The 23,460-nt window shown below is 37.9% G+C and overlaps 1 protein-coding gene across 3 annotated transcripts in view; it reads left to right on the top strand.

The window, feature by feature from the left end:
• Pign (phosphatidylinositol glycan anchor biosynthesis class N) overlaps positions 1 to 23,460 on the top strand; it is a 126,016-nt gene that overhangs the window by 37,927 nt on the left and 64,629 nt on the right. For all 3 annotated transcript variants that reach the window (XM_029538980.1, XM_029538979.1, XM_021197588.2), the window contains 2 exons: positions 17,673 to 17,751; positions 18,942 to 19,124. In XM_029538980.1, the coding sequence (XP_029394840.1) occupies positions 17,673 to 17,751; positions 18,942 to 19,124 (262 nt within the window). The remainder of the gene's footprint in view (positions 1 to 17,672; positions 17,752 to 18,941; positions 19,125 to 23,460) is intronic.

Raw genomic sequence — 23,460 nt, 5'->3', positions numbered from 1 at the left:
CCCGAGTGGTTGTACAAGCTTGCAATCCCAGCAGCAATGGAGGAGTGTTCCTATTTCTCCACAACCTCACCAGCATCTGCTGTCCCCTGAATTTTTGATCTTAGCCATTCTGACTGGTGTGATGTGAAATCTCAGGGTTGTTTTGATTTGCATTTCCCTGATGATTAAGGATGTTGAACATCTTCTCAAGTGCTTCCCAGCCCTTTGGTACTCCTCAGTTGAGAATTCTTTGTTTAGCTCTGTACCCCATTTTTTAATGGGTTTATTTGAACTTTTGGAGTTCAACTTCTTGAGCTCTTTGTATATATTGGATATTAGTCCCCTATCAGATTTAGGATTGGTAAAAATTCTTTCCCAATCTGTTGGTGGCCTCTTTGTCTTATTGACAGTGTCTTTTGCTCTACAGAAGATTTGCAATTTTATGAGGTCTCATTTGCAGCTCTCAGTCTTATCCATCTCTCCAAGTCATGGCAGTTTTGCTTCTCCTCCCCCCTCCTACATCCTAGCCCATGCAAATCTAAGGGTCTTACCCCATCTCCCTTTGTCAAAAACCAATTAGGGACAAGGACCTTAAGTGTTTGGACATGCAGATTTCTAGTTGAATCAAAGCATTAGAACTAATCTCCAACACTTTTCCCTCTGTCTAGATAGATATTCTAGAAAGGAATAAATGGCTGTTATAAAATATTAGACCATGGCTAAGTGAAAATTTTTTGTAATAAAAATTTGAATAAAATGTAAAACTCCTTGCTTTCCAAATACTCATTCACCCTGAAGAATGAACAACATTGCTGATAATTCTAAAATGTACTTTACTTTACAGTGTTTCAATAGTTGTGAAATAAAAAGTATAGTAGCACTTTTAAGGGACTATGTGGACTGCTTAGAATACCCATTTCTGTCTTCTCATAAGCATAACATGTTGATCATATGTTCTTTCATTGATGATGGTCTCTTTTGAGACAGGGTCTTGCTTTGTAGCCCTGTCTTAAAACTTACTATATAGACCAGACTAGCCTTGACAATCATTGATTCTTTTAAAATGATGTTTCATTAAAAGTTGTAGTCAGTAAAGAAATTTTCCTTTAAGATGACTATATGGAAAGCTTGTTAGTTTCTTGTTGGTATGCACCAGGGGAAATGGATAAGAGAAAGGCCTGGCCGGCCTTGCCTTGCCTCTCGAGCTCCTGAGTTTTGGCATGGCACAAGAGGATAGTGTTGCATACTATCATAACATGGCTGTTTTGATACAACAAAAATTCTTTGTTCTAGAGACTATTTTTTTCTTTTTTAAAAATATTAATTTATTTTTTACACTTTATATTCCATTCCCTCCCCCCCACCACCACTCGATTCAAATATTGTTAAGACTCTGCTCCCTCCAAAGTCTCTAGGGAAGGGATCCTTTCTTGAGCCATATAACTTCCCGTGGCTGCCTGCAATTCTAGGTGTTCTTTGCCTTATAGAGGAATCATTCTAGACTATTCTCACATGTGTTCCTTGTATGTTAATACATACATACATATATGTGTGTGCGTGCATGTTTGTAGGAGTGCGCACGCGCTTGTGGATATTTCACATTCCTGTTAAGGATAGCAGTCATCAGAATTAGGATTATTTCAAGCCAGTATTAGTTCATGTTAGCTTGATTGTAGGTTTGTGTTAGTTAACTTTCTGTGACAGTAACAAAATTCCTGAGATATACCAGCTAAGAAAGAGTAGGTTTTATTTTGGCTCATGGTTTTGGAGATCTCTTTCCATGACCAGTCAGCTCCATTGGCCCTGTGATGAGGAAGTACTATATTCTGGCAGGAAGTGTGTGGTAGTTCAAGCTCCTTGCTTAGTGGCATGTGAGTTTAAAGTGACTGCACTTTATATTTCCTTTAAGTGTACTTGCCCAACACTCTAAAACTTCTCACTAGGCCCTGTCTTTCATTCTTTTTGTTTGGGGACAGTCTCTCATGTAACCCAGGCAGTCTTTGAACTTGCAGTGTAGCCTTGTGTTCCTGATGCCCCTTGTCTGTGCCTCTTGAGTGTGTGACTACAGATCTGTGCCATCATCATTTTTACCACCTTCTAGCAGTGCCAAGCTAAGGACCAAACCTTTAACACATGGGCCTTTGGGGGACATTTAATACATAAACTGCAATCTTCACAGACTCTATTTGCAAGTTAAATTACTCTTCTGAGTGGCAAGGGTCAGGACATCAACACAAGGTCTTGGGTTGTACAGTATGACTCCCAACAGAGGGCAGTAGCTCACATTTGTCATCAATTTAAGCCATTGCCAAGAAATAATCTGCAATGCCTTTTAACTACATGAACACTTAACTAGTATTTATGGTTTGCCTGCTTTGTGCCAGATCCTGTACTTGATGCTGGAAAATAAATAGTGCCACATGTACTGGACTCAAAGCCCTGTGAGAACATATAGAAAGATAGCAAAACAAACAACTAGAGCAAAAACTGCACAGCATGCTAAGAAATGATCAATATAGAATGAGCACAGATTGTTTTTAGAAGAACTCTTGCAGAGTTTCAAACGTGCTGATAGATGGAAATTTATAGCAACTGTAATTAAGTATGGTAAGGTGCTGTCAGGAAAAGGCTTGTTCATACCTCTGAGAGGAATGCGAGACAGACATTCCAGAAATACAGAAAGTCTTTGCTCAGCACACGTTTGAAACAGTGACAATCATTGTGCCTACTCACATGCAGTAGCACCCATGGATCCCTGGGTTCAGAAGTGTTACAGGTGGGTGTGAAATGGCAAAGTATGGCAGTAGTACCCAGCTGAGGACTTAGCTCTCTAAGGAGAGGGGAAGGCCTGAGTAAGAGCAGCTGACCATTTCCATGGGTAAATAGTCTCATAAGTTATTGGAAGCCACCAAAGTGGATTCACTAGGAAGTAGGCAGTGTAGTACCATAAATTCACTAGAGAAGATGGGAACAAGTGAGAACATCCACTGATAGAGACAGGAGACTCGGGAATAACAATATAGAAGGACAGACTTTCAGTTCCAATGCAGCTACTGCATTGGAAAGAGAAAGCACTTTTATATTGGTTTTGGGCTATTACTTCTGGAAGGTAATTTTTTTTTCAGTAAATGAGAGAAATTTGCATTTGAAATGAAGCATCCCTAAGTATTTTTGTTTTAATAATGCCTTGTGAAGACTTCCTGGTTTTAGCCAAATAGGGGGAAAAGATATGACCATGTATTTGTTTTGTTTGGCCCACACAGCTGCCTCACTCCTTCTTTCTTTTTTGATTGTTTAATACAGAATCTTACTTTGCAGCCCAGACTGCCTTCTAACTCCTCTGTCTCCTGAGTACTGCTATAGCAGACTGGCAACATTGTCATTCATCTAGCCCCTCTAACTTACATTTCCTTTTTTTAAGACTTAAAAAAGTTTGGTATGCATGTATATGTCTCTCTCTCTCTCTCTCTGTGCACATATAAGTGCAGGTACCCACAGAATCCAGAAGATGATATCACATCCCTTGCAGCTGTAGTTCTAGGTAGAGTTGGGAACCACTAATGTGGATGTGGAATCAAACTGGTCCTCTGGAGGAGCTGCAAGTGCTCATAACCAGAGTCACTTCTCCAGCCATTTCTTTCCTCTTTAAAATTTGTGTGTGTGTGTGTGTGTGTGTGTATACACTCAATTGCTGTGGGCCAAGTATACTGAGTGAGATCAGAGGACAGCCTATAGAAGTCTGTCCCTTTCTTCTACCATGTGGGTTTGGGTGTTGGAACTCAGGTGTCAGGCTTAGCAACAAGTATAATTGTGCTGCTAAACCATCTCACTGGTTCTTAAAAATAAAAAGTCTAGATCCACACATCAGAGAAAATGTGTTGTTTGTCTTTCAGTATCAGACTTACATCATTTAATCATTTAAGTTTCTTCCACTTTTCTACAAATGACATGATTTGTTTATGACTGAATTACACTCTGTTTTATATGCGTAACACACTTTATATGTAAATCAGTTGTTGACAGACATTTAGGCTGATTCTATAACTTGGCTGTTGTAAATAGTCCCCTGATTAACGTGGATGTATTGGTATTTGAGTTATATAATCAGATTCCTTCAGATGAATAACTCCGAGTAGATATAGCTTGCTTCCTTTCTTCCTTCCTTCTTTTCATTGTTATTTTTTATGTGAGGAATCTCCATGCTGATTTCTAGAGCCGATCTACTGACTTGTATTCCCACCAACCACGCTCTCATAGCCCATTCTCTGCATCCTGGCCAGTTTTTATTTTTTTATATTTTAATGATGCTAGCTTTAACTAGAGAAACAAGGACTCTGAATATAGTTTTTGTTTTTAAGATTTATTTTTAACAGTCTCTCTCTCTCTCTCTCTCTCTCTCTCTCTCTCTGTGTGTGTGTGTGTGTGTGTGTCTGTCTGTCTGTCTGTCTGTCTGTCTGTCTGTCTGTCTGTTTGTCTAGACAGATACCAGGTACCAGAGTTAAATCAGGATCAGATTAATGACCTAAACAGTCCTATATCACCTAAAGAAATCCGACAACAAAAGGAGATCAAGGGGATACAAATTGGTAAGGAAGAAGTCAAAATATCATTATTTGCAGATGATATGATGGTATATATAAGTGACCCTAAAAAGTCCACCAGAGAACTCCTAAACCTGATAAACAGCTTCAGTGCTGTAGCTGGATATAAAATTAACTCATACAGTGTACTCATATAAATAAAATAAATCTTTAAAAAAAGAAAAGAAAAAGAAAAAGAAAAGACCGCCAATGTGTTGACATTAGTGAATTATACATGACCCTTCTCTTGCATATAATCACATGGTGGAAACTTCTAATCCACTATCCTACTCCAGAAGTCTCATGTTAAATACTCTAAAGAATATATACTGTAGCAAAGGAACAGTAGATCTGGATACTGTAATGGAATGTGTGTGTTTTTAGAAATAATGGCTTTGTAAGATTTAGTGAATATCTTATCAGAATACTTAGTGACTCTAAACCTATGGCAGTAACACTAAAGTAGAGGTGAATTCCTAGTCACACTGACAATTCCTTTGTCAGGTCTGTTTTTGTTCTCTGCTCTAAGGTGCCACATGTGAGGTCCCAGCCACATCCTGAACCAGCATGTCTCTCTAAAGACCGGGTGCAGTGCTTCTTGACTGAATACTTACTTGTTCCTCTTGTTGCTCTCTTTATGGCCCCATCTGTTCCAAAATGCCCTTTGACTACCTCTGAATGTGTTTCTAGCTCTGTGGTCTGATCACAGGAGTTTCTGTGGGCTCCAGCTATTTTTGTGTTTACACATTTTAAAAAGATTTGCCTATTCTTATTTTGTGTATGAGTGCTTACCTACATGTCTGCATATTTACTACATGTGTACCCGATGCCCATAGAGGCCAGAAAAGGAACTTGATCCCTTGGAACTGGAGTTGCAGCTGTTGGGAGCCACCTTGTGGGTGTAAGACATTGAATCTGGGTCCTCTGCAAGAGCAGCCAGTGCTCTTAACCACCAAGCCATCTCTCCAGTCCTCTTGGTTTATATGTTTTAATCACAAGCATATCTTGTCATCATCAGAGGTGATTTGTCTGGACTCTTCATTACCACACACTAACAAATATCAGATGGGACTGAAGGAGGCAGAGTCAGGCTCTATCTCTCCTCTAACCTCAGTACATTCTGAAGTTCTGACATTTGTCTTTTCTATTTTGATGCCAAAAGTAGCACAGTGAATTTGTTGTTGTGCATATGTGTGAGTTGAACTCAGAACCCAATGAATGTTCCTTTGGAATGTACCTCTACTCTATTCTCGCAGTGCCCCTTACACTAGTTTCATCAAAACCATTATAAAATGTAGTTTGTGCTGCGTGTGGTTGGTGTACTTTTGTATTCCCAGCTACTCAGAAGGCTGATGCAGAAAGATTGCTTGAGCCCTAGGTTTAAATCCAGTCTGTGCAATTTGTAGGATGCCCAGCCTTCTAAAAGTAATTATCCATCTGCCTATCTGTTTGTACACACAACTATATACAGTGTTTATTTGTTTTACAGCTGTCATCAAACTCTTATAACTTATTCAGAATTGTTATGGTTTTCCAAATTATTTGTTCTCACTTACATACAACAAGATGAAAACACTGGTTACAAGGTAAATTAATGTCTTATTAGGGGCTGGAGCTAGAGCTCTATTGTATTTGCTTGTGTAGCATATCTAAGGCCATGTCAAATTCCTAGTTCTGCAGAAAAAGCTACTAAGATCTTACCAGTGAGTACTGACAAGCACAGCTTGTGTGTGTGTGTGTGTGTGTGTGTGTGTGTGTGTGTGTATAATGATGGGATTTATTATATTAGATTTGTGGAATTTAGAATAGAAATAATTTCTCATAGTAAAAATAGGATTCGTTTTTTACAGAACAATAAAAATAACCCATATTTTCTGTTGAGAAGAGATTTTAAAGAGAAGCAGCATTGTAGATGGTTGTCTTGGATGTGTTTTATGAAAGGAAAGCTTATTAACACAGAATATAGGTAATATATAAAGTGAATTTTTTTCTATGGGACAAAAGACTGACTAGAAACAGATTATTTCAAAACTAAATTGGAGCAGACACTTGCCAGATTAAGCCTATGTATAGGAAGAGTGAAAATGGCAATAAGCAGATTAATCCATGTGTGCATGTTCAGAACTTATACTTTGTCCTCAAAGTAGTGAATATTAGGATTTGGCCAGACCTATATCTTACCGACGTATTCATAACAACCCTCACATAGAGTTTAGCATGGTTTTCTCTACTCTATGGAGATGAGATCATCTTCTGAGTCTTTTATTGTGGAGCTATATGGTGTAGAGCTGAACCTGAATCCAGGCTTCTAATCGCAATTCTCCTTTCATCATCCCTTTTGCCTCAAATGATATACTGTTCAGTACTTTTCATTGTAAGGGGTTGCTGTTGGATGTTTTAATATATTTAATGAAATTTAAGTATTCTTAGGTCTTGAATGTGTTTGTAACATAGTTAATAAAATAATGTCAGTTCTGTGGCATTCCTGGTCTTTTTAGAATATCAATCTGTGATTGCTTGTGTTCTGTGGTTTATTTACTTTTCTCCAGGTGGAATAATAATGGTAATCCAGAATAGCGTGCATATAATGTAATAATTGTGCACTGTACATAATTATCTCATTTCTGGACAAGTGATCAATGAGGCAAGCCAACAAAGTTTTTAAAGTTTATCTTTCTTGTTTTAATTATGTATATGTGTATGTATATGTGGGTGACTGTGTTGGCCAGAGATTACAGATTCCCTTGGAGCCAGAGAGTTACTGATTGCTGTGAGCTGTCTCATGAAGGTACTTGGGAACTGAACTCAGGTCCTCTCAAATCCAGGTCTTCTGCAGTAGAAGATGTGCCCTTAACTAATGGGTCATCTTTCCAGTCTCTCAAGTTTTTCTGACAATTTTTTTTTCATACAATACATTGTAACCACAGTTTCCCTTCATGTTAACTATAAGGACAGACCTAGAAATAAATAGCCAATAAAAGACAAACTCAATGCTATTTTTCTAGACTTTTTTTTAAATCTCATACTGCTTGTTTGGGCATTTTTTGTCTAATTGGTCTTTTGCTTACATATTATGGTTTCCAGTTTTGTGTTTTTATAGATTTTGTTTTTATAGATTTGTATTTCATGTTTTTAAAATTTTGGTTGGTTTGTTTTTGTCTCTTGTTTTCTAAAGAGAGGTGCTGTATAGAATAAGGTGAGTATGAGTTAAAGAATTTAAAATTAAAAAAAAAAAATTGTGTATATGGATGTTTTCATGTCTCTGTCCTGCTTGAATGCTCAATACCCATGGAGGTCAGAAGAGGGCATCAGATGCTCTGAAACTGGAGTCACTGATGGTTGTGAACCACAATTCAAGTGCTTAGAATTGAACCCAGGTCCTTTTTGAAGAATAGCCACCAAGTCTCCAGACCCCAACAAGTGCTGTATCACAAATTGGTGGGCACTTTTGTTTGTTTCTTTGAAGTACTTCCATGGAACCCAGGGCCTCATACATGCCAGATAAATACTCTCCTGATGATATACCCCTAGCCCCAAAGGGAAAAATGACAAATCCTCAAATCTGTCTCTCCTTAAAGTTTTTACATGTTAGGCTTCGTGATTGGTTCATGACAATAGAGTTTTAAAAGTGTGTAGAGTCTTGGCTTAACCACTCAGCATTGTAATCCCTAAGGTGTGATGCATTTGAATGTACAGCAGATAGTAGTAGTTCTCCTCCAGCCCTTTTGCCTTTCCTTACTGTCTACATTCAGAAATCCACTCCTGCCTGAAGTCTCACTTTCCCAACTGTTACCCTAACGGAGGAACCAAACACTTAGATTAGCTGTCTCTGACTATTTAAAGAGCCCTCCTTAATATCTAAAATGAAAACACCAAATTTATTTAGACATCACATGCCCTGCTGACCCAGCTTGCTCTCAGACTCTCACTTCAGATCTGAAGCAGAACTGGAGTCTCCAGGCAGTACTCTTTCACATCACTCGATTCTCTAATTCCTCTTTTCATCATGATATGGAAAGTCAGTGAGCTTTGCAAATGCTTTGGAACCCCATAACAATAAACAAATATAGTGATAGGCTTTTTAGCCATTGAAGTTGGATGTGCTTTGCTGTTCTCCCAAGACAGTTTGGTTTCATTTTTTGATAGGTGCCTCTTCATCAAGCAATGCATTTTTCTCATCCTATCACTTGTTAAGGATTTAACTTTCTTTTCTTTTTTTAAATTTTGTAATTATATTTATGTACAGAAAACTTAGCAGTATACATTTAACCCAGTTTAGTGTCGAGTTCTTTAGCCATTTGCTTTTCCAGTTTGGCAATGTGAGCCACAGACTTAGGATGCAGGATTGCCTCTCCAGTGGTAGCAGATCTCATTGTATCTGTCATTGTAATTGGTCCTAATAGCTTTCACCAGCTTAGCCTGAGCACCCTTGTCTTCCTAGTTAACCTGTGAAGGCAGCTGTGGTGCATGTCTTCCTGTGGACCAGGCGCCCCAGCCTGGCCTTTCCCTTGGTGATGCAGTAGGGGACCCCCATCTTTTGACACAGGGCAGGCAAGATGATCATCAGCCCAATGGGGTCTACTTCATGGGCAGTCACCACCAGCTGAACCTTCTTGTTCTCCACCTAGCTGTGACTGTATTGACCCCTGCTCAGAGGACAGGTAGTATCCTACTTGGGACATCACCTTTGCCAACAGCTTTCTTTTCAATATAGGTCAGTAGCCTTTCTTTCTTTTTCTGCTTTGTCTCTGGCCTGTACTTGTGGGCAACCTTAAGTATCTGGGTAGCTGTTTGCCAGTCCAGGGCACAAGTGTACTGGTTAATGACAGCAAGTACTTTGAGCTGCTTATAGAAGATGACCCTTTGCTGCTGCAGCCTGATGTATCAGGGGCATTTGACTTGATGCATGTGAAATCTTTTTTGGTCTGGATGTCCTGCCCAGTGCTAAAGTTCTTTGGCCTTTTCTCAAACAAAGGATTGACCACCTTTTTGGTCACCTGTTTCTTCACAATAGTGAGGTGTGGGGCCATCTTCTTCCCCTTGGCCTTCTTTCTTCTTTCCTTTGGGCATTTCACTCAGCTGGAGGAGAGAGGTTAACTTCTTTTTCTATTGGAGTCTTTTTTATAGTCATCAAAAAAGTACCAACAGGTTAGGAGGTAATTCAAATAGAAGAGTTCTTGCCCAGACTGCATGAATACTGAGCTCACTTTCTAGTATGAACATCAGGAGATAAAGAAAAAAAATGCAATACTCTCTGTCTTTTACTGCTGCTTCTTCCAATCCTCCCCTCTTCCTCTTCTTCTTTCTCCTTCTCTCTTATTCTTACTTCCTTTATCCCTTCTTCCTTCTCTCCCTCTCCTTCCCCTTCTCCATGTCCTTCATTCTGTCTTCCTGTTATCTCCCTTGTTCCCCTTCTTCTTTCTCCCTTTTTTCTCTTTTTATAGCAGATTTCACTATATAGTCGAGGCTAACATGAAACATCTGATTCTGCTTTAGCTTTGTAACTGCTGGCATTACAGAGTTTGCAGATGACCCATTTGTCTCATCTTTCTAAAGGTCTGGGAGCTAATCAATTCTGTAAATATTCTAGAGATACATCATTAAGTGGTATTAAACCTAAAACTTTGAGTATTCTTGGAAAATATAATAAACTTGATAAGTATGTATCATTGTCTAAACACTCTCTCTCTCTCTCTCTCTCTCTCTCTCTCTCTCTCTCTCTCTCTCTCTATCTCTCTCTCAGGTTTGCTTTTCTGTTTTTTTGAGACAGGGTTTCTGTGTGTAGCCCTGGCTATCCTGGAACTCACTCTGTAGACCAGGCTGGCCTCAAACTAAGAAATCCACCTGCCTCTGCCTCCTAAGTGCTAGGATTAAAGCATGCCTGGCATTGTCTAAACTTAAATACCAATGTCCAAGCTGCTTTTTAAACTGAAAACTTGAGTGTCTGAATGAACATTCTTATACCAAGTGTTTTAGTTACCTTTGCTATCACTGTGGCAAAATACTTGACAGAAATAATTTAGGGAAGGAAAGATTTATTTTGCCTCATGGTATGAGAGGCTTCACTTCATCATGATGGAGGAGATGTGGTGGCACATAACAGAATAGTTCATATGGCAGGCCACGGAGCAAAGAAAAGAAGGGTACTACTACTCAGCTGGCATTCATCCCCTCTCAGGCCCCTAGCCTGTATAATGGTACTAGTACTGTGCACATTCAAGGGTGAGTCTTTTCCACTCTGTCCCTATCTCCCCACTCTACTCACCCTCCCTCTCCTTTTCTATCTCTCCTTTTGTCAAATGGCCTCACAGATACATGCAAGTCTCCTAGATGATTCCAAAAGCACCCAGGTTAATAATGAAGACAAGCCATTATGCTAATGAGGTCAAGTTACTCTCAAAAGTCAAGATCGCAGATCAAGGTCTCCCTCTTCCTCCTCCTCTTTAACCTCTGAGAACACATTTCTGCTCCTGAAATCTCTTCCCCGTAGTACATTGTGCGCTGCTTTAGTCTTTGCTTACGGAAAGTTGGTTTTCACTCCTTAGTTGATCTTGTCAGTATTCTGAATCCCCTCCAAATCTTATCACTACTTTGTGCTGTCAATCTAGAGGCAAGGAAATGCTAAGTAGATATATTTCTTAGCAAGAAAGTGATAAAAATGTGTTACTGGATTTCAAGAGCACTGAATAGGAAAGACCTATTTGTTGAAATAAAAATAATACAAAAAAATAATAAAAAAAGTTAAGTAGAAATTTCATTTGCATGCATAGTCTAGGAATTTTGAATTGAAAAATGTCTAGACATCTATTAGACAAATAGAATTCCTTCCAAAAAGTTGTGACCATCCAAACTCAGTAGCACAGGCCTGTAATCACAGATACATGGGAGGCTAAGGCAGGAGGATGAAAAGTTGAAGGCCTGCCAGACTTATAGAGTACTTTCAAGGACAGCAGCTCAGTGAGACCTAGTTTCCAAATGCAAAGTAAAAAGAGGTAAGGATGCCTGAGGCCCTGGGTTCATTTCAAAGCCCTGGAAGGTAAAAACAAGAAGAATAAATTCACGTTATACTCAAGGGTAACAAGGAAGCATCCAATTATGCTGTACCCTTTGTTGTTCAGAATGGAGTAAGATGTTTGGAAATCTTGCCAGAATGAGACTTGAAATGGCCCTCCTTTGAGCTTTATGGCTACATGGATAAATTCTGAGTAGGTGTTGGTACAGTGAGCTTTGGTTCTATGTAATTTACTGTAAGAAAAAAAAATTAAGACCATAGTACTTGGGCTAGGTGTGGTGGTGCACACCTTTCAGAACTCAGGAGGCAGATGGATCTCTTGAGTTTCAAGTCAGTTAGAGCCCCACAGAAATACTCTGTCTCATAAAACCAGAAATAAATAAATACTGGAATGAGTGTATGGATGACTGAGTGAAGGCCATGATTGCATTGGCACTGGTGGCTGTTGTTATCTCCTTTTTCTTTCTTCCCGGAAGTACACCTGCCTTCAACTATGCTTCTAGACATCTCTAAGCATTGTGCTGAGTTAGACTCCACATGTAGTGAATCAGAGAGAGTGTCTCACCATCTCTTTTCTTGCACAAGCACTCCTTCCTCTATCTCATATGCTTGAACATTGATAAAATTGTAAAAATAAGTTTAATATGTGAAAAGAAAAGGATACAGTTCATAGCTATATTTCTTATAAAAATTAACACCTTCAAACAACATCTTCATCCAGAACTGAGACAAGTGACCTCATTCTGTAAGCAACAAAACCAGATCAAATATAATTATTCAAGTTAAAAAAGAAGAAACAGAAGAACACAGTACTGCCAGTTACACTTCTAGAAATCAATTTTGACTTACAACTCTGACTGTCCTGTATGGAACTTCACATATAAGAAATCAAATGGATATACTCATTTTTTAAAAAGAATTATTTAATTTTTTGTATATGAGTACACTGTCGTTCTCTTCAGGCACACCAGAAGAGGGTACCAGATCCTGTTACATATGGTTGTGAACCACCATGTGGTTGCTGGGAATTGAACTCAGGACCTTTGGAGGAGCAGTCAGTGGTCTTAACCGCTGAGCCATCTCTCCAGCACCGGATATAATCATTTTTACCAGCTTCCTTACCGCACTGTTGTATTAACATTCTATGTTTCATTGCCACATGTTGATGTTTTTCACTGCTATACAGGATGTGTCAACCTGTAATTTATTTATGTATTTCACTACTGACAAACATTTGTATTATGTCTAGTTTTTGTCAGTTACATATTGTATGCTTTTTTATTGTTTGGGTTTTTCCTGTGGGTTTTTTTTTTTAAGACATCATTTTCTTCTTTTTTTTTTTTCAACTTTTTTAATTAGATATTTTCTTTATTTACATTACAAATGCTATCCTGAAAGTCCTCTGTACCCTCTTCTGCCCTGCTCCCCTACCCACCCACTCCCACTTCTTGACCCTGGCGTTCCCCTGAACTGGAGTATATAAAGTTTGCAAGACCAAGGGCCTCTCTTCCCAATATGGATGACTAGGCCATCTTCTGCTATATATGCAGCTAGAGACATGAGCTCTGGGGTTACTGGTTAGTTCATATTGTTGTTCCACCTACAGGGTTGCAAACCCCTTCAGCTCCTTGGGTACTTTCTATAGCTTCTCCATTGGGGGCCCTGTGTTCCATCCAATAGCTGACTGTGAGAATCCATTTCTGTATTTGCCAGGCACTGGCATAGCCTCATATGAGACAGCTATATCAGGGTCCCTTCAGCAAAATCTTGCTGGTATATGCAATATTAAGACATTATTTTCTATGTAAGCTCAGTATGGCATGGAACTTGCCATGTATCACAGTCTAACCTCAAACCCAGGACTCTTTCTGCCTGCCAAATTCTAGGATTGCCAGTATATTCCACTAGGTTTAGTTTTTACTTATGATGTAAGTATACTTAAGTGTACATGGGGTAAATTTTTGGATCATTGTGTGTGTGATATTTATTTTATACTCTCAATTTTCCAAAATGATTGTGCTAATATATATTCTTTGGGGAAGCAAAAGCTTGTCTCTATTTTTTAAGGTTCTATTATTCTTGGATCTGAATATTAAATTGGGACTGAATTTTACAAAGAGTAGTAAATTATAAAACTTAGCCAGGATAGCTAATTTGCTGGAGAAGTATCTAGAGGAGTAAGGACTCATGTAATGAGATGATTTTGCATATATTTTCCTGTCCTGATCCTGCCATTCTTAGTCAGAATCATGCTTTTTCTGGGTGTGATGGTACATCCCAGAACTGAGGAGCAGGGGAAGGAATGTTACATTGCCTATAGAATAGGGAGATAGTAGCAGCAGCAGTAATCACACTTCCTGATAAATGTAAAGCAAAGGCAGGTGACATTGCTTCTTTATGTCGCTGGCATACATTGGAAGATACTCACTTTGAGGGAAGATCTTCCCCTTTCGTTAATACTCTCTGGAAACACTCAGAAGGGTATGTTTTAGGACAGTGATTCCCAACCTTACCAATGCTACAAGCCTTTACTATAGTTCCTCATGCTGTGGTGACCCCTAACTGTAAAATTAGTTCTGGGCTACTTCATGACTGTCACTTTTCTACTGTTATGAATCATAATGCAAATATCTGACATACAGAATATCAGATATGAAACTTCCAATGGGGTGATTACCCACAAGTTGAGAACTGCTGTCTTAGGTGATTCTAAATCCTGTCATGCTGACCATCCAGATGGCACAAATGTTCCACAAACATTTGATATGTCTAAACATATGTTGCTATTCCCTAGATTTTCTTTCCTTACCTGAGTGTACTGTAATAATCATAAATGCTTCTTCAAAATGTTTTTCTCATTTTTTCTTAATTCTTATCTTTTTACTTAATTTGTAAATCTGTAGTATTTTTAGAATGACAATATAACTATATCATTCTTTTATTTTTTCCTAAGTACAGGCCTATAGCATTTTGATAGCTTTATAAACAAACAAACAAACAAACAAAAATGCCTGAGGATCACTCTGTAGTTCATTCTTGCCTGAAACCTGCTGTAAATCCTAAACTGGCCCTAAATCTGAGATCCTTTTGCCTTTGCCCCTAGAGCTATAGGCATGTGCTACTAGAACAAGCTCTGTGTGATAGCATTTTATCCATTAAGATTTATTGATTCATTCTGTGTGCTTAGCACTTTCCTAAGTATTATTGTGAAATTTAATGGAAGTATTAGATACTATCTTGGCCTACATGAAGTTAAAATGTAATTGAATGGGAATAAACTGATTATTAACCCATAGTAAAGTGCTAATGGTGTGAGGAAAGATTTGGAATGGGTCATAAATATTTGATTTGAAAAGCATAAAGATCTTTATGGACAGGAACTCAGATGTGAATACAGGATAGATGACAAATGAAAAGGGGTGTGCGCGCACACGCTTGTGAGTATGTATGTACATATGTATGTATGTATGTATGTACGTATGTCTGGGATCATGAGGAATTAAGAGTAATAGAAGTAGTCTGTGGAGCATAGAACTAATGAAGTAGATTAAAGAAGCTGTAATAATTACAAGAAAGATAGAGGATGCAGTCAGTATTCATGAGTAGAATATGCCAGAGCAAGGAAGAGGAGGCCAGCTATTATAAGGCCCTTTAAAAAAAAGTTGGCATTTTAGATACAACCCTCAACAAAAATGCTTGTGCCCTTGGCTCAGTAATTCAATTTCTAAAGATCCAGGAAAACATTCCAAATATTTAGTGATAGAAAAGGGGACCAAATTAACATTTTGAAGTAACTTTTTCATTTTCTTTGCATTTCTGCCTCTTGACAACTTTTCTTTACAAATCTAAGTAAATTCTCTGGAGGATGAGAGGATGGTGGTTTCTCCTGCAGTCAGAAACACGATAGTCCTTAATTGTGTTCTCCTCAGTTGAAAGAGCTAGGAGATCTTAAAACCAGGACAGGTTGTTTTTCCTTTTCAGTTTATTTGGTGTGTGTGTGTGTGTGTGTGTGTGTGTGTGTGTGTGTGTAGAGGCATTGGATGTCCAGAATTGCAGTTACAGGAGTTAAAGGCCGTTGTGAGCCACAGGACATAGATGCTGGGCACTGAACTTTGGTCCTCTGAAGAGCACTGAATCACCTCTCTAGCCTCTCAACACAGATTTTTTTTTTTATCATTAATCTTTTTTGTTTTTATTGGATATTTTCTTTATTTACATTTCAAATGTTATCCCCTTTCCTAGTTTCCCCTCTGAAAATCCCCTATCCCCTCCTCCCTCCCCCTGCTCACCAACCCACTCACTCTAGCTTCCTGGCCTTGGCATTCCCCTATACTGGGGCACAGAACCTTTATAGCACCAAGCACCTCTCCTCCCATTGATGACTGACTAGACCATCCTCTGCTACATACGCAGCTAGAGCCATGAGTCCCACCATGTGCTTTCCTTGATTGGTGGTTTAGTCCCTGGGAGCTCTGGGGGTATTGGTTAGTACATATTGTTGTTCCTCCTATGGGGCTGCAAACCCCTTTAGCTCCTTGGGTACTTTCTCTAGCTCCTTCATTGGGGACCCTGTGCTTTGTCCAATGGATGGCTGTGAGCATTCACTTCTGTATTTGTCAGGCACTGGCAGAGCCTCTCAGGAGACAGCTACATCAGGGTCCTGTCAGCAAACTCTTGTTGGCATCACAATAGTGTCTGGTTTGGGTGGTTGTTTAGGGATCCCCAGGTGGGGCAGTCTCTGGATGACCATTCCTTCAGTCTCTGCTCCAAAGTTTCAACACAGATTCTTAAGCAAGGTTTCTTATAGAATGTAAGATCTAGGTAGTCTTCTCTGGTTCATGAATTTTTCTTTCCTTTTTATTTTTTTTTAAAAGAATATCATACAGGATTATGTTCATTTTCTCATAAGAGTCTCAAATAAATGAATTTCAGACCATCCCACCTCAGAAGATTTACTTAAGTCTCATCAGAGGTGGGGAACCACCAGTCAGAAAGAAGACAAGTGGCATGATGTTTGAGCTGTGCAGTTATCACAGTTTTATCATATATCACTTCCAGTAGCCCTCAGTAACTTGGTGTACATTGTTAGATGTTGATGAGACTCACTTTAGGAATGCAAGCTTAATTAAGCAGTATATATTCAAATTTGCATTTAAACATACTTATTCATATCATAAAGGTGATTGTTCTGATATTTCCTTTTTCTATAATGTTAGTAATGCCTTAGGGTTTATATAATTTCAATTTTTCTATAATTTTTAGTGTTTTCTGAACACATCGTACAAAAATGATGAATAAATTCAAGTATCTCATGAGCTCCCAGCATTAGTTAAACTCTGCCAGAGCACTTCTATAACGTGGATTCCTAGACCCTGTTTGGGTGAGGCATAAGTGCACTGATGTGCCAGCCCTGTCTTTGTGTCTAGCACACACAGGAAGGCTTAGTAATGGAAGTTAGTGATCTACTGATTATCTTAATTTTATCCACAGTTTCTTTTCATGGCCATAAATCTCTTTAGAATGATGGCTTATATAGAGTTCTTAAGTGTAGTTGGTGTTTGAAGCTTTGTGTCATGGATGGGGTATAGCTCATCAGTGGGACACTTGATTATCATGTCCAAGGCCTTGTGTTTGATTCCTAGTACTACCAAATAAAAATTAAAAAGAAATCTGGGGTAAAGAAAATGAAGTTTAACCATGATCTCTTCTTAGAGGCAATCAAATATCCAGCCATAGTAAAGTTTAACCTAGTGTTTCCTTTCTTTTTCATTTTTATTTGGTTTTGTTTTCTGTTTGTTCCATTTTTTTCCCCCTGTCTTTATTTAGTAAGAAATGCAAGAAACTGCCGGGCGTTGGTGGCGCACGCCTTTAATCCCAGCACTTGGGAGGCAGAGGCAGGCGGATTTCTGCATTCGAGGCCAGCCTGGTCTATGGAGCGAGTTCCAGGACAGCCAGGGCTATACAGAGAAACCCTGCCTCGAAAAACCAAAATAAATAAATAAATAATAAGAAAAAAAAGAATAAAAAAGAAAAAAAAAAAAAAGAAATGCAAGAAACCAAATTAGGAAACATTAAACCTATTATTTCCTTTTCTTTTGTAGGTTGCTTTCTGATTCTCAACATCTGGACATTTTAAGAAAAGCAAGATCTTATATAAAACAAGAAAAATTTGATGAAGTAGTAAGTACATAGGCACTTGGGTCAGGGCGTGGGGAGCTCTGCCCAGGAAGCAAATCAGGCAGACTGTTGGGTTCCTTGAGGAGGGACATTAGCCTCAGACATACTCCTCTTTACTTCAGGCGGGTACAGCTTTCTAGCTCAGAAAGGAACTGTATTACCTTTTTCTTTTTTCCTTTTTTTTTTTTTAATGACTAAACAAATACTGAGTCCCCATCATCCTCTTGTAAGGGTGTAATGTGCCACATTCACCACTAATGTCACTGCATTCATACTAAAGATTTGACTCTAAGCACCTCTACTCCATTGGATTTCTGTCCTACATTGTATTGCATTACATAGTTTTGTGTTTACATTACAGCGGATTGAGCAGAGGGTCCTGTGCATGCTAATTAAGCACTCTATTAGTAAGCTGCATCCTCAGCCCTATTTTATTTATTTAATTTATCAATTTGTTTACTAATTGTTTTTGGAAGAGAAATGTTCAGTTAGCCAGGCTAGTGTCAGATTTGCACAGCCTCTAAAGCAGTTGGGATTACATATAAGTGTCACCATGCCTCACTAAAAATTCTACATCTATTTTAAAAGAGTACCTAACTAATTACCAGTCTGTGCATTTATAACTTTTAAATTATGCTTTTAAATTTTAGACACTTTCCCTGGTAGTATTTGAATCCAGAGCATCTCATATGCTAGGCTAGCACTGTACCACTAAACTACATTCCCAGTTCACTAACCTATTCTTCTCCTCTAGCATATTGTTATTTTGCTGATATTTTATTGTAGACTTACATAATCTGACATGAAAGTGAAATACAGTGAATATACATATGTATACTAATACAGGCATTTCCATTATTTAAGATGTATGCTGGAACACCTTCATTTCCAGTATGTGTCATCTGAGGACCATTTTGACATAATGAGTTACTTTAAAATACTACACAGAGCATAGATCATTTTCATTAAAATGCCCTATCTTTGCAAATTAAAAATCCTTTCTTGTTTTGAGACTTCTTGATGTTTTGCAAGTAGATCCTCACAGTTGCAGTCTGTTCCTAAGCCTTTCATATAGAGCTTCTCACTCCACTCTGCTGCTATGATGTGTTGTATGGAATACCAGGTCCTTGGCTAGAGAAGCTTGGCTTTTGCTGTTTCACTGTACACATTGTATACATGCTTTGTCCCAATAGGTGTCCCTCTGTGAGGAGCTGATTGACCTCGCCCTGAGAGGATTGTCTTATTATCACACTTATGACAGACTGTTTCTGGGCATCAATGTTGCAGCTGGTTTTGTGGGATGGATGTCTTATACTTCTTTGTTAATCATCAAGTTGCATTCCAATATCCCAAAAGGCACTAGGAAGGAAGTTAAGGTAAGTTCAGCTTTAACAAAGATTCAGATGATACTGGCTGAGTTACCAGGAATCCAGTCTGAATCAATCATGTGTAATGAGTTCATAGAATATGGAAGTTGTAAGACTAAGTGAAGTGATGTGTTTGTCTTTGCTTTTCCTGTATTTTCTGGTGTGTCTGTTTTTTTCAGTGGCTAAGAGGGTACATTGATAACAGTGGCTCTGTAACTTAAGAGAAGCATAAAGAAATGCATATGAATAATTTAAGTTCTTCTGTAGCCTTAATGATACTGTTTTGTTTTTTAAATAACTACACAATGTAAGTATTGCACATACTTCTAGAATAGGTTATTAGGAAAATACTCCAGTCCTGGAGAGGCAGCTCAGAGGCTAGGAGTGCTTGCTGCTCTGGCTGAGGATCTGAGCTTAGCTCCTAGAACCTGTATCAGGCTCACAGTTGCCTGTAACTCGAGGTCCAGGGAATCTGATGTCCTCTGGCCTTCCCAGGCATCTCATTATACATGACACATACATTTATGCAGGAACATACACATATACACATGAAAATTAATGAAAATAATAAATATATATATTTTTAGAAGCCTCTTCAAACCACTGTGGTGGTACACACTAATCATCATGGCAGTCTGGAGGCAGAAGTAGGTAGATTTCCAAGTTCAAGGCCTCCCTTGTCTACAGAACAAGTTCGAGGTCAACCAGGGCTACAACCAGAGAAACCCTATTTCAAAATAACCAGAAAGCAAAACAAACCACTTCAAAGCAGTATATGTATTTTTATCTCATATTAAGAACTGAACAAACAATATATTCATTGTTTAAATAGTCTTTTATAGTAATAGTTATACTTCTGATTTTTTTCTCTTTTATCTTTCTGACATAAATTTAAGAATGTTTTCTTTATCTTAAGATTGATTTAATTATTCTAATGTATTTGAAGTTGGCTGTAGTGGGAATTATTTTTTACATTAGGGAAATACACAGAAATGACTATGTTTTGGTAATGGAGAGATGTATCTAGGTGTTCTACTGAGCCTTTAATATGTATAGTTTCTTGACCTTTATTTAAGAATGAAGGAATACTGTGCTTTCAATGAAAGGAAGAGGCTAGACTTCTAAACCAGTGGTTCCCAACCTTGCTAATGCTGTGACCCTTTAATACAGTTGCTCATGTCATGGTGACCCCAGCCATAAAATTATTCTTGTAGCTACTTGTTATAAAATTAGTTTTAAAATTGTTATAACTAATTTTTATACTGTTATGAATCATGATATATATATATATATATTATAAATAAAATAACATAAATATATGTACAATACGACCCTGTGAAAGAATCATTTGACCCTTCTAAGGCATTGTGACCACAGGGTGAATCACTGCTCTAAACAGAGAATATAACATTACATACATGGTTTTATTGCATTAAAACAGTTTCTATCTTAAAGTATATTGCTGACTGTCATTTACCAGGCAGAATACCCTACCTCCATTTCCTTTGCTTCATTCTCTCTAATGATTATTACTGTCTAAAAATCCTCTAAAAAGTACTCTGCTAGTATATTTTAAATGATAATAGTCTATAAACATTTCTAGTGCTAACTTTTATTATTTTATATTTTATTTGTCTATAATGTAGGGAAGAACATTATTGGTTAATTTCAATTTTTTATAGTTCTTTCTATGCATCTTAAATAAAAATTTCCAAGAAATTGTAATTATTTCAATATTTGAGGTTGGCTGTAATGGGAACTATTTCCTACGTGTTAGGGAAATACACAGAAATGACTGTTTTGGTAATAGAGAGATGTATCTAAGAATTGCACTAAGTTCTTGAAGTGTATACTGCCCTCTTTGTGCATTTCTGTGTATAAAAGATGAGACAAGCTGAAGGAAATTGACTAACTTGGTAACAGCCTCCCAGCCAAGTTCGGGGGCGGGGTGGGGACTGAGATCAGAGTTGTTATGCCATTGTTTTTTCCTTTTGCTGTTCAGAATATTGAAAAAAGATAAATTTTTGTAATGTGTGAAGACTACATAGTTGATAGTTCTTTTGTTTATTAATTTGACACTGCAAGTCAGTATTTAATTGAGTGTACAAGTACAATGCTAGGTGTTCTACAGAGAAATAGGAGATTCAGATCTTACCATGAAAAAATCGTGGTATTAAATAACGTTGGTAAGAAACAAACACCCTTCATAATTTTGGTTACTATATATTATACTATTAGTGTTTAAGATGCAAGGACTATCATGTTTTAAATAAAAGAGAATCCATCATATTGATAACAGTAAAAAAAGGAAGTCCTGGTGTGGGTTTAGTTAGTTTGTTTATTTACTTGTTTATTTATTTATTTATTTATTTATTTAGATATTTTCTTCATTTACATTTCAAATGCTATCCCGAAAGTCCCCTATACCCTCCCCATTGCCTTGCTCCCCAACCTACCCACTCCAGCTTCCTGGCCCTGACATTACCCTGTACTGGGGCATATAATCTTCTCAAGACCAAGGGCCTCTCATCCCATTGATGGCTGACTAGGCCATCCTCTGCTACATATGCAACTAGAGACAATCATCTATTGGATGGAACACAGGGCCCCCAATGAAGGAGTGAGAGAAAGTACACAAGGAGCTAAAGGGGGTCTGCAACCCTATAGGAGGAACAACAATATGAACTAACCAGTACCCCTCCCCCAGAGTTTAGTTTATTTTTAAGGACTTATTTTTAATTGTGTGTTTGTATGTATATAGGAGGGTGTATGTGACTGCGGATGCCTGTGAAAATCAGAGGAATCAGATCTCCTAGAGCTAGAATTACAGGATTTTATAAACTGTCTAGAATGGGTGCTGGTATCTAAACTTGGGTCCTTTGCACACGCTACATACACTGTTAACCACTGAGTCATTTCTCCAGCTTTTTGCTGGAAGTTGAGACTGCTGAGCAGGGGGGAGTTCAAACAGATTAAATGGTAGAAGCAAAAGTAGAGCTGGGAAACTATACTTTTGTGCTGGGTGGTAAGTTATCTTTACTGATCTCCATCATTTCCAAGTATACCCTCTCCCGGATGCTTTTTTGAATGTTGTTCAGTTAGGTTTAACCTTACTGCAACTTTGTTAGTTATGACTTTCATAATATGGAAGAAAGATCGAAGCTTAGATAATTCTATTGCCAGAGCCAGCTAGTCAGTCAGCGTAGGAACCACCACTTCGGGAGTGAGGATGGTTATAGGAAAGGCAGAAAGAAGATGCAAGAGATAATGATGGGAGGGCTGCTGGTGAATACTATGCCAGGGAGCAAGTGTATCTTCTCAGTTCTCAGTGTCTTTTGAAGGCAAGCAACATAAACCATGACTAATTACAGAAAGATAAACAATGGCCACAAATCCTTACATTTGTTTGACTAAGGCTGTTTCCTTCAGGCTAGCACAGTCAGTCTCTCTCTCTCTCTCTCTCTCTCTATATATATATATATATATATATATATATATATATATATATATATATCCATATCCATTCAGAGGAACTTGTCAGGGTATAATGCATTTCTTAATTAGAAACAAAGACAGATGTCAGCAGACTCATTCATGATTAATTACAAGCAAGAAGTCACTCAAAGTTAACTCGAGAAGTGCTACCCACATTTACCATATTGTATCAACTCTAGAATATGGAGTTGTTTTTTAGACACTCATATCTTTCATTTCTTATTATTTTACTCTTCTCAAAATAGTGTAAATGAGTTCTTATCTCTTACAATCAATTGCAGACATAGCCCCTTTCAATTTTAGAGCTCTTATCTGTCCCCACTTATTTAAATGTGACCTTCTATTCTCCATCATTTTTCTTTGGGACTGCTGCTATCTTCTTGTTTTGTTGACTGAGAGATTCTATAATTGCTGAGATTAATGCAATGAAGAATTAAAAATGAAAATAATAGCTATCATTTATTGAGCAGCAATAACATTCTAGTTACTTTATTATGCCCTGTGTAATCTGATTTTTATTACCAACACTGATAAATATGTATAATTTTTACTGTACCCATATTATAGATAGACAAAACTTCCTAAGGAAAGCTTTGTACTTTGGACTGCTCTCTTCCACATTGTTTGTTAATCAAGAAAATGTTGCATAAAAATTCTCAAAAGCCAATCTGATGGAAGCAGTTCCGTAGTTAAAGTTTCCTCTTCTGGGTGTGTAAAGTTAACAGCTAAGATCACCCATCACAATATTGTAGCCAGTTGAAATTGAACTTCAAGTTCTTATTTACTGTGCTATGCTTCAGCCTCTTTTTTTATTATTATTTATTATTATTTTCTTTATTTACATTTCAAA

The sequence above is a fragment of the Mus pahari genome, chromosome 5, assembly GCF_900095145.1.
Source record: "Mus pahari chromosome 5, PAHARI_EIJ_v1.1, whole genome shotgun sequence".
NCBI classification, from domain to species: Eukaryota; Metazoa; Chordata; class Mammalia; order Rodentia; family Muridae; genus Mus; species Mus pahari.
This window is presented reverse-complemented; position numbering and strand designations above follow the sequence as displayed.